At 41.4% G+C, this 13,854-nt stretch overlaps 1 protein-coding gene across 1 annotated transcript in view; it reads left to right on the plus strand.

Moving 5' to 3' along the window:
- CFTR (CF transmembrane conductance regulator) overlaps positions 1–8,616 on the plus strand; it is a 90,986-nt gene extending 82,370 nt beyond the window's left edge. The window contains exons 24-27 of the mRNA XM_074901560.1: positions 3,129–3,218; positions 6,279–6,451; positions 6,805–6,910; positions 8,410–8,616. Coding sequence (XP_074757661.1) covers positions 3,129–3,218; positions 6,279–6,451; positions 6,805–6,910; positions 8,410–8,616 — 576 coding nt within the window. The remainder of the gene's footprint in view (positions 1–3,128; positions 3,219–6,278; positions 6,452–6,804; positions 6,911–8,409) is intronic.
- The last annotated feature ends 5,238 nt before the right edge of the window (positions 8,617–13,854 follow it).

Consider the following 13,854-nt stretch of genomic DNA (forward strand, 5'->3'; position numbering starts at 1 on the left):
AACGTCAGTGTAAAACCCCTAAAGGACACTTACCAAAACAAAACCTCTAACTCTGTACCTAATACTAAAATATTCACATAGCAATTTGATTTTCTTTCATGTTGATATTGTTGTCATAATATATATGAAGCAGAGAAGGCTAATTGGAGGTCATACTGTTGTTACTCTAACTTCTCTGTGCTTGGAGCTGGTGTCTGGTTCCAGCTGATGGTGTGTTTGTTCTCCAGCCCTGTGGCGTATGGGAACAAGGTCCATGGGTCTCACTGAGGACCTGCACACAGGTTGTCTTTTGTTGCAACAGCAGCTACTCACAACCAACATACTCATTCCTTAGCAGCCTCTTGTTAACTGATCCTGTACTCTTCTGTATGTGTTTGCTTAGGTACTCCATGGTCTTGGTTCTCCACATAACACTTAAATCACTTAGGAATCTGATTGCCACAACCTGGGTGTATCCCACACCCTAACCAATATGCAGAGTCTCTAGCCACTGAGGGGGGATTAATGCCCTTCAGAAGGGTTGATTTACAATATTTGGGGTGGCCAGAACATAAACATGACCACATTTATATTCCCCAGTGTTCTGCTTGTGAGTGGATGTCAGGTCTGAGAAACTATTTGTTGTATGATCACACTCATTATCACCCTGGGTGAATCTGAACAAGTGACCAAGAAAGAAAAGGTTTCAAATTTGCTGCTAGCCTCCCCAGCCATCCATCCCCCCCTTCCAATGTTCTCCTTATTTCTACTTCTATATTTATAAACAACACACGAGTTTATGGGATTCACTTTTTTTCCCCCCACTTTAGACTTCTAGCTTTTAAGAATTTTGGTTTTTTTTTTTTCTGCTGCTTTTTTAAGTGGACTCTAAACTGCCCATGTGACTCACATAGTATTTACTCAGGTGAACCCTATGTGGTTTCTAATGAGCTGGGAGGAAGGAGGTGTTGAAATGGAGAGAGTAGTACCAGAATTTAGGACAATGATATATTTACCTTGTGGGGGGGGAAAAAAAAAAAAAAAGTACTTTTGGCAATAGCTTGCTTTTAGTGCCCTGCTTCTTGAAAGCACAGATACTAGGAATAACCAGTTTCTGAAGAAAGTAGTTCCCTTTACTTCTCTGCCTGCCACACTTCAGCAATGGTATTCAGCTCTGTCTTTAAAACTGGTTTGTTCAGTTAACTATTCTTTATCACTGAGAAATGAAAATACCTGTTCCATTAGTTAAATGTATGGCGCTCTAAGTGTGAACAAACCCACGTCTGACACTTTCCACAGTGTTATTATTTCCACCGCACCCACTACTTGTAAGAATCTAATCCTGCTGCAAATATGGTGCCCTGCTTATGGCACCTAACCAGTACAGGCCATGGGAAAAGGGCTGTACTGTACTTTACTGAAGCATTCGTTGTTATTAACAATCATGATTATAAAGAGTCTACTCTTTCGCCTAGTCTTTACCAAAAGTGCTTCAATGACTTTTAGCTGTGTGCGCTACTGCCTCCGCTGCAGCTCGGTCAGTGCGGTGTTGGCAGTGTGGTGAAGGTACCATCGTACTTAAATCCACCCTGCTGACTGCAGGGCACCACACTGCAGCTGCTTGTCTCCTCTGGTCTCTTGAATCAGGTACTTCCTTCTCTCTTACACCAAATAAGTTATTGGCAATGGTTTACATATCTTAATTAAGCAAATTAATTAATGTAATTTATTTTCCTCTGCCACATTTAAACTTTTAATTAATCATAATTAAATGATTAATCTAAATGAGTGTATAAATCACTTGAAATCTGATGAAAGAATGCCAAGCTCCCAGGTTAGGTCAGGTGGAAATTGTAGTAGACTGGCAAATCTCTGGGAAAGTACTTGCTAAGTATATACTCTTGGCCATTTTCTGCTGGTACAGCTAGTCCTTCACTGCTTTCGGTAGCGTTTGACTACCAGGACTCCAGGAAATTATGTGACTGTGAATCTCTGGCATTTCAACATGTTTTTCTCTAAATAAATATTTTCTTTAGGAAGACAAAAGAAAAGAAAATAATTGTCTCAAATTTTTCCTCTTGGTATTTGTTCCGTATGTACAAGGAAAGAGCAAGCAAATGGTAAGGCACGCACTTACATTCTTTGAGAGCAAGTTCTCCCTGCTACAACCTGCAGGTGTACCTCACAGCATAGAAAGCAGCAGCTTGGTTTTATCTCATAAGAAATATTGTGCAACCTCAGTGTCCCTTGAAGAGCCTAATTTCCACCAGAATTTGATACACCCTCCCCATGTAAAAAGAGATTAAACAAATATTTAACTTTGTCTGAGTCATTGCTTTTTTGAGCTACAAAACATATACCTAAGGGATGTTCGCTTAAGTCTGCTTGCCTAAACTGATGAGAAAAGCAGAACTAAGTTGTAAACTTCAGTGCAAGAAGGATGCACTGTCAATGCCAGGAAAGGAGGTGCGGGACAGAGCAGGGAGAGAGCATGGGCCATAGCATCAATCAGGGAAGCCTCAAATAGGAGCAGATTGTTGCTGCTACAGTCATGCATCAGGTCATGCTGCGTCACATCGCAATGACGTGACAGTGAGAGAGAGTAAAAAATCCCCTTTTGAGTAGGACTGGGACATGATGAAATGTCAGATAATAGATGCTGCTAATTTATATTTGGATACAATCGATTAGAAAAATTCATTGATGAAAACGAACCTGGAACACTGTCCCTGAACACCGACAAATGTCCGGGAGGTTTTTTTGTCTCAAAACAAAACTGTGGGAAGACACGCTTTGGGTCAGTGATCTTATTTTTGTTTGGATATGTTTCACATAATAAAGAATCGAAAATGGTTTTAAAAAGGCTTATTCAAAAATGAAAATACAGGCAATCTTTTATCCTCAAAACTGTTGAAATGTGATTTTTACTGATTTTCAGACAAGTTTGGGTAAGTTTTTATTAAGACAATTGCCAAAACCTGAGCATAAGGATTTTTAAAATCACTTTTTTTGGAACAGTGTTTTCCCAAATTTTTAATAGCTCTATGGCATCAGGTTATTCTTTCTCTGTAAGCTTTACAATTTACAATGCTTTTCACGATGTTTCAGGATATCTATCTACCTGTGTCTGGGTATCTTTTTTCTTGTAGAAAGTGTTCATATTTTCTGGAACTTTTCGGATGAATTTGGATCCTTATGGGCAATGGAATGATGAAGAAATATGGAAAGTTGCAGAGGAGGTAAAACCGTCTGGTGTTACTTGTATCCCTCTGATTAAGTGGTTACAGCAGAGTGCAGTGTAGGTCAAATGATTGTCATATGTTACATTTATATAGAGTCTTAGAAAAAAAAGTGTTGACGCGAGATAATGCTATGCTATGAACCATGTTTCCTTATTACCTAATAAAAAGGCGCCTTTGTCAGATATTCAAGGGAAAAGAAAGATAAACTTCCATACAGCACAGTCTGGGTTCCTCATGCAGTGATTTAGTGTAGGGGAGGTTTTATGTTTGGCTTTGCTGGGTGTGACCCTGACAGAAAAGTGGAGGAAGCTGATACAGCAAAACGTCCTGTAATCTTTTCTCATTTTAATGCTTTGGCAAATATGCGAAATCTATGCAAAGCATTTTTCTACCAAAATGTGTAAAAATTATTAGTAAACATTTTGGAGACCAGAAAAAAAAAAAAGCTAAATGTCTGTCCTAGAAATAAGACTGGTGTTACTGCAATAGGAAATATTTATACTCAGCTTAGAAAAATCTTCCCTCAAACTATTTTCTAGTTATTGTGATTTTTAGGCCAATGTAAAGCCAGCTGAGGCTTACATACTGCTTGTGTCACAGGCAGCTGCCTCTCCCATGGAAAATAAGAATCATGGAATATTAGATTTTATGAACCTGAAGGTTTCCTTCTAATTTTATGTTGAGGTTTTAGTATCACTTCTTTTTTTTTTCAAAATTAGGAACCAGGTTTTTCCCAATTCTGTTTTCACTTTGAGCTGAACCCTGCGCATTACCATTGTCAGGTGCCAACTGTTAGCTCTGATAGTGCTTAATAGGTAGCACAGGTGTAGGTAATGCCTAGAGATAATGCAGGTGAGAGTTATGTGAGGGAAGGAGCTGCAGCCTAGAGCACAGATTTCTCTTTCCAGGGTAGGGATGACCTAATAAATACAGTCTCAATAATGAATGGTGCCATTTTCCTTGTTCATAGCAAGTCTCAAGTATCAGAAAATGCTTACAAGTGTGGGAGTTAATCTGAAAGCTTCCTCCTTTCCCATCCAGAAGGTTAACTCTGTCTCTGCTCTCTCTCTCTTTTGGGTTTGTCTAATTTCTTCCCTATGTTTGGAAAAGAGGAAAGTAGACGCTTTCTATTAGTAATTTACTGTCAAATAAAAACATCATGACATTTTGGGTTAAATGATGTGAAGGAGCTTTTCAGCCGGTCCTATCAGGTTGCTCAGTGCTGTGCTTCTCTGCTTCTCTGAGGCTGGGTAAAAGATGGAGTGTGGATTAACATCCCCTTTCCTGAAAAAGACAAGCTCTACTTCTGCTTTTGAGGATTATTCTCACTGTGCATGTGAATTCAGCCTGGGATTTTAAAGAGCTAAACCTCATTTTTAATGGCATGAAAAAAATTTATTTTGAAGTGTTTATCATTAAGGAGTTAGGCAGATCCATATGTATAGAGAGTTTTTCATTGCACTGGTGAGAGGGCAAAACAAATAGAAAAGAAAAAGAGCTGCAATACTTTTTAGTAGCAGTGATGGGATAGTTTACAAAGTTCATGCTCTTGAATTCTGGCTTGTAAGTGACAGCGAGTCTGTGTAACTTCGGGAGCACAGCACAGAAGGAAAATGAACTGTCAGTTTATCCCTGATCCATGTTGGCTGCTGAGGATATAGAAGATCCTGCTGAGATCAGCATCAGCTTTTTATGCTCCTTGCAATCAGCTGCAGAGAGCAAGGCATTGTCTGAACAGATGTCAGATGTTTCATTTTTTATTGTCCCCATATTTCAGCACCTGAATCTGTCAGGCTTGTGTCAACTTTTGAGGCTAAGTTTTACTCTTGCAGTCAGCTGTTTGGACCCTACAGGTACACAGAGAGACCTTATGCAGTTTTAAGAAGGAAGCACCTTTTCCAGCCATTAGTTGCAAATTTCTTTAAAGGACACAATGTGTGTTCAAAAGAGGAGTGAGGAACAAAGCAGTGGCCTTAATTTTCTTATAAATAAAATAATGAACTCTTCAGAAACTCAACAGATGTACACCCACACCACAGTTCAATATGGTTTCCATGTAAAATGGAAACACAGAGGAGGAATTCCAATTTTTTTTCTCCCTAGAATGAAAATGCATTGCAGATCGGTAATATTTCAGAAATTCAAGGGGGCTGTTCATAAACAACTCAGGTTGCATCGCATTTTTATAACGTCTTTTGGAGCAGTACAGCTCACATATGTTTCCTAGTTCTCACCTTTTACAAAAATTTTTCTGTAAATTCTGCTGATAAGGCCAAGGAGCACAGTTGGTTTGGACCTGTGGAAGATGTGAAGCTTTGCTTTGGGGTGTACAAAATACATCTCCCCATGAGAGCAAAAAGGAGCACTGAAAGAAACAGTCAGAAGACATCTTCTGGACTGGATTCTGGTTTCTGGTCCAAGAGCTTCATTTGGCCGGGCACCCATCTAAACGTTTTGTCAGCAGTGCTAGAAGGAAGGCTGTGATGCCATTAGTATGAACAAGGTGCACGAGACCTTTGGGGCAGCAAAAGAAGCAGAAGGAAATGGTCTCAGCCATAGAGATGAAGGCCATGGTGACCTGAGGACCTGGGTGATTGTCTCTGTTGCTGTAATGTAGCATGTGAATTTTGGTTGTTTCTTTTTACCCTCCTAGTAACCAGCTGCCTGATTTTCTTACAAAAATCACAGTCCTTACCATTTCCGATGACGTATGTTGCTGCTGGATAAAGTTTCAAATATATTGCTTTCTCCAGCCTGCTAAAACAGAATGTTTTGGTCAAAATGCCAAAACTCATTGTATGTGACAAACAAATGAAGCATTAACTCTCAGCTTCCCAACATAAATCCTAGTATGTTGTAACACTCAGATGTTTCAGTGCTTTTCACATCATCCAGCTACTAGCTTGTAGCCTTTATAGGACAGATTCTTCTTTTCATAAATTTGTATTTTCACTGTCAGAAATGAAAGGCAAGGAAATTAAAGGCTTTGGTTGCCATACTGAAATTCAGCAGTAACTGTATCTCACTGATTTTTCCTGTCCTTTTTCTTTGTGGCAGGTTGGGCTGAAGTCCGTAATTGAGCAATTTCCAGGCCAGCTTGATTTCGTTCTTGTGGATGGAGGCTGCGTCCTCAGTCACGGCCACAAACAGCTGATGTGCCTTGCTCGGTCAGTCCTCAGCAAAGCTAAAATCTTGCTGCTCGATGAACCAAGTGCTCACCTGGACCCTGTGTACGTTTTGATCATTTGTTCTATCTTCTAATCTGAAATAAGAAAATCAGTGAGGCAGTACCACCAAAAGAGACCTTCTGTAACTTGTCTGGTCCATTACTAAACCAGATTTCAGTAATGTATATTAGTAATTCTGCATGGGGGATCAGGGAAGCCTAGGTACGACCTCAGTTTTATGGCTGATATGCACTTTCACAGCAGAAATGCAGCAGACGGAGATGCTGCAGAGTGTTGGTGTCCATGCACGTGAGCTTTACAACACGCAGTTAGACTATTAAATACCACCAGTAAAGTTATGAGCTGTGCTGGCACATATGTTGCAGTCTAAATACTGATGCTTGATTGCCTTTCAGAACTTCCCAAGTGATCAGGAAGACTCTGAAGCATGCGTTTGCCAACTGCACGGTGATACTCTCTGAACACAGGCTGGAGGCAATGCTGGAGTGCCAGCGATTTTTGGTGAGCTTTTCTTGTAGTCTCACATACTGTTATTTTCATCACATTTGATGGACATGCAAAACATATCAAGCAGAATTGACTGGATTGATGAGGGTCAGCTGGGGCAGTTGAATGACCTAGACGCCTGCAGAAGAGCAGCAGGCTCCTGTTTGGTCTTTCATATGAGCTGTCTTAGACACCTGTGTTCAGATGAGCTGGGTCACATTATGGAAGAGCTGGATTCCTTCTTTCAGTCAGGACAGTTGTGTAGGTTACCCACCTGCTGATCCAAGTGCCTTATATTGCCAGTTGGCTCAGGAGCTCCAGAAAAATCCCAGCATCTCACAGAGCCTTACCATTGCTAATGCAGAAGCAGCTGCACTTGTTCTTGAGCAATGGGAGGCTCCATGGGGCAGAGGGGTTTCCTGAGAAAACATCTGATTGTCAGAATCACTGATTTCCTTCATCAAGCCACTTGAATATTCCTTCCTCATTTAACCAAGGTGACAAAGTATTGGAATCATGGGATATTTCCTTTGTTATATAAAAATGATTAGTAAAGGAAATAAAAGGCAAGTTATGTAATTGATGTCAAAATAGAGGTTCCTTCCTCTCTGTTTTCTTGACTCTTCCATCAGAGAGGACCTTCATTTTATTAGAAGAGTGAAACATTGTTTTGCATGTGTACTTGTTTGGGTGTATTAGCACAGCAGGAGGAATACAGCCTGAAGTTGAAGCAGGCTAGTCATTTGGCAGGTTGTATGCCCCTTTGGACGTGCAGCTCCTGTAGGAGTGCTGGAGTCCAGCCTTGCTGCCAGCCCGCAGCCTGCTCTGTGCCTGGCTGTGTCAGCAGAGCCCTGGCAGGCAGGCAGCCTCGGCCCAGAGATGAGGTTTCCCACCATCTGAATGACATTTTAACAACAGAGATGCTGAAAGCTCTTTCCCATCAGAGCTGTGCCCTCATCTGAGACATGCCGGCACTGCAGTGCCAGTGGAGGAGCCTGATTTTTCCCTGTCTGCTGCCCGGCAGGCGAGTCTGGCACAGCCGCATGGGGCAAACCTGTTGTTTCCTTCAAACACAGGCCAGCAGCGCTTCCTTGATTGGCAAGAAGAAAGCAAAGAAGGCCTGCACCTTCCTGGCAGCCTTCTCTTTGCTTGCAACGTAACTCTGTTTTCTGCAGTTAACACTTTCTTAACCTGGCAGTTCAGCAGGGCCAGGGAAATGCCATGGTACCTGGAGACTTCAACAAACAATCTCTGAGGTAAAAATCAAGTTGCAAGGAGAAACCAGCAAGCGCAACGGCACTTTGGAACTTGACCAATAGGCACCTTTTCCACATGTTAAAATTTTAACATCTGTTTTTACAGTTATAATTAGAAATTGCAAGCTGTAAACCAGGCTTTTCTTGTTTGAAGATCTCTGATACGTCCTCATGTCTCGTCCCTGCTCTGTTAGTTGTGTTAGCTGAATTCTGTCAGCACCACCATTGCCCATCTAACAGAGCGATATGTTTCTTCAGGTAATCGAGGACAATAAATTGCGGCAGTATGAATCCATTCAGAAGCTGCTGAACGAAAAGAGCTCCTTCAGGCAAGCTATCAGCCACGCTGATCGCCTTAAGCTACTCCCGGTACACCACAGAAACTCCAGCAAACGCAAACCGAGACCCAAAATCACTGCCTTGCAGGAGGAGACAGAGGAAGAAGTGCAGGAGACGAGGCTGTGAGAGGCGGTGTGGGCACCCTCTTTATGGAGCGAATCATCATCAGTGTCCCACGATGACAGCACCCGCGTTTCTGAAACTGTGGGAGCCATGAACAAACCGAACCTTGCAGGAGGTGCTCACTGCAGTGACTACATGTGCATTTGGGAATTTCTTCCCTTCCATGGTTAATTGTGTGCATTCTTTGAAGTTTTGCCACTTTTAATGGTAAAACCAGACTTCCTTTGAAAAGCTGCTTTCAGTTGGTACTAATGAGATGGCAAGCAGAATAACCTGCTTTGGCCGACATAATCATTTCATAAAACTTTTAGAAATGTTCTTACTGGGGTGAGAGATCCAGACAGCAGGAAGAATGTGAGAAAAATAATCAAACCTGGGTGGAAAATAGAAAAATCAGAATGTAAAAAGCTTCTTTGGATTGACTTCCTGCAAACGAATTAAGGGACAATATCAGCATGGTGCACAGAAAACTTCCTCCTCTTTGTTTTCCATGAAGCAACTGTAATTTCAACTTAGCAGAAAAGGCCAAATGCCCTTTCATAACAACACACCACTCCACGTGCATAGATGAGAATGAAGGAAGAGAGGATATTACCTTGCAAGCCAGTCAGCATCTCTCATAACTCCACGATTAAGGGAGAATTTCCTCTTAAAACCTAGGAGACTGTCAACCTGACCCGACACTCACAGCAGGATGAGTGCGGGCTGACATCAGCATCTAGCAAACAGTAGGACTCCTGGCAGTGGAACACTAATAGTCTGCGTAGGTCTGGCACCTTTACATGCTTCTTACTCTGGCCTAAAACAAAAAGAAGAAACCTCTCAGAAGTAGACTTTAATAATGAAATTAATTTTTATACTCTTCTGGTTTGCAGTTTTATGATGAAACTGAACTTTCTCTAGGATATTTTATTTATTTTACTAAGGAAATTATGTATTTTAAAGGTGATTATGTACTATAAAAAATATATTTGTACAAAAAGTTTTATATTTGGATTGTTGGGGGTGTTTTTTGCTACTAGTCTTTGATGTCACATTATGACAGAGCTGTTAAAAACGAGGGCAGCCCCAGAGTTAGGCCAGGTACTGTCCAATGCTGTCTTTGTGCACTAAAGTATTTTAATGATGCAAACATTTTACATTATTTTTTTCTTTAAATAAATAAATAAAAAAAAGAAACTGTCTGGTACAACATGTTACAACACCTCCCCCGGTGCAGATACTGCAGACCTATTCTGGTCCTTCCACTTCGGTCATTGATGCCCGTCAAATACCTTCTATTAGGTATTTCTTCTAATAGAAATACCTTCTATTTCTTGCAAAGGCCCACTGGTGAAACGTGGGGCTGCGGGCGCTGCTGGAGGTGCGACGGGGCACTGGGGATGCTGCCGCCGCTGGGCCCCTCTCAGGCCAGTTGTCCTGTCGGGGATGCTCTGGCCGAGGAAGGTCTGTACAAAGAGCTCTTCTGAAACCGCTGCTACCAGGCTGTTGGCAGCACTGCCACGCAGATGCTTTGCAAATACGAAGTGGTTATAAATGAGCTTTACATCTCACTGTGCTTGAGCCCTAAAGCTGCGAAGAGCAGCACATGCGAGTCTTGGAAAGAAAGTCTTTAAGGCATTGTGTAGGCACAGCGGCCGTGCCCCGAGCCTGTGGCAGCACCCAGCGTGGCTGGGCATCAAGTGTGGAGCTGCTTGAGGTGCTGCTGGGTCCGGCTGGAGCCTGCGAGCGCTGGAGCTCACTCTGAAGCAGCTGCTTACCCCGTCCCACTCTTGTTTTCCTCTAACTCTGTCCCACATTACATATTGTCAGCCCCTCATTACATATTTCCTCTGCAAATATACTTCTTCTTTCTGTCTTATCTTTTCCGGCCCAGACCATCATACTGTGCTTTTATTCTTGTCCACCTTCTAGCACCAACCTGGATCTCTTTCCTTTCTGTCTGCAAGAACATCTCCTTGCTTTGCCTGATTTGCTCCATGAAGTGATGCCTGTTGCTACAGAGTTCTGGATACCCCTGAGTCTCAATTATGCCATGTCACTCTTTCTCTACCACTAAATTCTGCCTGCTTCAGCCTTTATAACAACTGAAAACCAACTGTATATTAAAGCAGCATCACTTTTGAATCCTATCTCCATTCCCCTTACTCAAATTTTGTCCCACTCTCACTGTGTATCACTTTTCTCACACAGCCAGATCACTGTTTGTACAAGTCTTTGCAGTGTATGTGGCCAAGCCTGGCCAGGGGGCCAGAGCTGCTGCAGCGTGGCCAAGCCCCAGAAGGTATGCCAAGGATCAGTCTTTTTAAGGATGCTACTCAGAGAAGTAGACATACCATGTGAGAGAATTTGTTACCTAAATAAACAAGATGATACAGAAAGATCAGCAGGAAAAAACCACTGTGTCATCAGAATCAGAGCACACTGCAAAGTTTGCACAATTAGTAGCATTATTTTTGGTGGGGTCATTGTTGCAGTTAGAAGGTGGCAAGTTGGTCTGAGTGGACAAGGAGACACTACAAAAAAGGAAAAGGTAAATAACAGCAGGAACATGTAGTAGACAGGACATATGTGGAAGCTGCTGATACAAACCCCCAGGAGCGCTTTGAAGGAAAAAATGAGTCAGTCCACTGACTGCTCCCTGCCCTGTAGCACCCTACTCATTGAGACAGCTTCTGCTATCAGTACCCAGCCACCACTGCTGTACTGCCTGTCCCAAAGAGCCCAGGCAAGATGCTGTGGAAATGCTTCTCTCTGCCCTCCGAGGGCAAGTGTGAAAAGTCTGGAGAAAACTTATTTTTTTCAGTCCAAACATATTGCTCCAGCTACTTTGGAGTTCAGGCTGGAACAGGAGGCAAGTCGGTACCAGCCTCCATAACGAGGAGAAGGACAGCATCTGCTCCCCATCAGAGGTCAAGAAGAGCATGTTACGTTCTAGAATAAACATTCTTGTACTTGCTGTCGGTGGGATAACAGCTCCCAGGGCTGTTTGCCAGAGCTAAGCTGGGAAGTTGCACATACTGTTCATGGTGGAAAATGGAGCACAAGAGGGAAAAAAAGAAAATGAGGCTATAACTCAAGCACGGTAGCAGACCAAACAACGACCTTCATAAATACAGGCTAAGCATTACATGAGAATTTTTCTTTTCATGTGCTTCACTTTGCATACATTTGATAAAACAAAACAGATAGGAAAAACTACTCATCTCAAAGCACTTTGTTACTAAATACACACACTTGTACTATTAAAAGGGGTGTGTGTGTACAATATACAGCCAAAGAGAAGAGCATGCTGATTCTAATACTACATATGAACATTTCATTTTACATCCTGCTAGGAAGAAACAAAAAAAATTTGAAAAGAGTGAAATTACTCTGCAGAGGATCTGTAGCTCTCCTTAAGTACAGAGGAGAAGGGTGGCCAAGCACTAAGAAGCTCTTAGGACAACAGCCAAGCAAGGTTAGCCTAAACGAACTTGAACTGTACATATTTGTACATGCATACAAATCTCCATCTTTGTAAATCCTACATACACAATAACTACACAAAGCAGCTTGATAATCGTCATTAGCAGGAACTGCTCAATCTCTCACCAGGGTCAAACAAGCCTGCTGTCCCAAAAAACATTTTTGCTTTCACAGTTGCTTAACTGGTGTCTTACCAACTTTAGTATTTAATTCATTAAATATTTATTTCTAGCATCTTTCTTAAGATTCACCTCCTCTATTTCCACAAGCCTTATATCCCTCAGCCTGTTACACCAGCATCAGAGCTGCTAAACACCTGATGGCCTTCGTACTTCCTGAATTCTACTCTGTTCAAGCAACGGGTTTAAGTTATTTTTCTGAAATGTGGCAGCTCTTGAAAAAGGTGCCTTTTAAAACATTTCCTCACATTATGATTAATTCCAAATTGGCCTTGACTGTTGGAGATCCGTTCAGAACTAAATAATTTATTTAATTATTAAATTAAATTATTTATTAATTTACTTAATAATTTATTTATTGATAATATTTATATTATTATATAAAATATTTATATAAATTACTTAATAATTTATTATTTATTAATTTACTTAATAGTATTCTGGTAATTTTTTTCTCCTCCTTCTGATATAGATCTGGTATTTTAATTCTACCATTACTTTGCTATGATTTAACATCTGGAAAAAACCCAAACCACTTTAGAACTGTATGTACAATTGTTCATTAATGGACAATTAATTGCTGCCTAAAAATCTTGCAAATTAAGCAACATGCAATGCAATACAGTAACACATTTCCTGTACAAACCCTCATGTTCTCCAAAAACAGTTTCCTGTTCCTAGGATAAACAATATTACTACTAATTTTATTCACCAGGACTTACGTCAATCTCAAAATACAACCCTTGTAAATGCAACTGGAGATTTTGAAGTGGTGTCTTAACTTTCTTGCCTGTTAATTTTTCTTCTTTCTCAAGAGGTTCCTTTTCATTGTGACCAAAGCGTTAATGTGTGAATGGGTTTTCATAGTCTCCTCTCCCAAACCCTTTCAAACATGTAAGAATGAATTTTTGTCACTGATATGTTCAGGGGCCTACAATTACTGTTGCTGTCTCTGTGATGAGCCTGTGAGTTTGCTGCAACCTCTGCAGCTGGAAAAGGAATGTGCCACTGATTGGACTTGCCAGTTACTTGTGCTCTGCTTTCTCCTAAGCCTGGACTGCGCTGCATGACACAGGGGACTGCATCCCAGCTCCTTTTTGAGCTAATACTACTCAAAACTACAGTTGGACTACCACTGTGCTGAGGAAGTATTTCCCCTCTCCCAGACTTCTGTTCCTCTAAATCCTTGAAGTTAAAAGTCCCTTCTTTCTGATAACTGTATGCAAAAGCAAATTTCTGCCTTCTGAGTCTACCTTTGCTACAGCCCAGCACACACCTCATATTGCCTCAGCAGCCACTTTGACTTCAGGTTTCTGAAGAACAGCCCACTTTGTAATTCTGAAGTCTCCTAATTATGGTTTGAATGTCATAAACATCACAGCACCAAGAACGTGGTCCCTCATCCTTTCTCCAGATTGGCTGCTTCCACAAGCATCTTCCACCTCTAGAGGCTATATTCCGCTTCTCCAGTTTTACTGGAAAGCTGGAGGGATTTGTTTTGTAAATGACTTGAGCTATATTATGGGAACAGATGCACTTCATAAATGCAGGCCCTCTGATTTCGTTCTTGTTGGTGAATGCTGCTGCTTTTGTT

This window comes from Athene noctua, chromosome 3, assembly GCF_965140245.1.
Source record: "Athene noctua chromosome 3, bAthNoc1.hap1.1, whole genome shotgun sequence".
Taxonomy (NCBI): domain Eukaryota; kingdom Metazoa; phylum Chordata; class Aves; order Strigiformes; family Strigidae; genus Athene; species Athene noctua.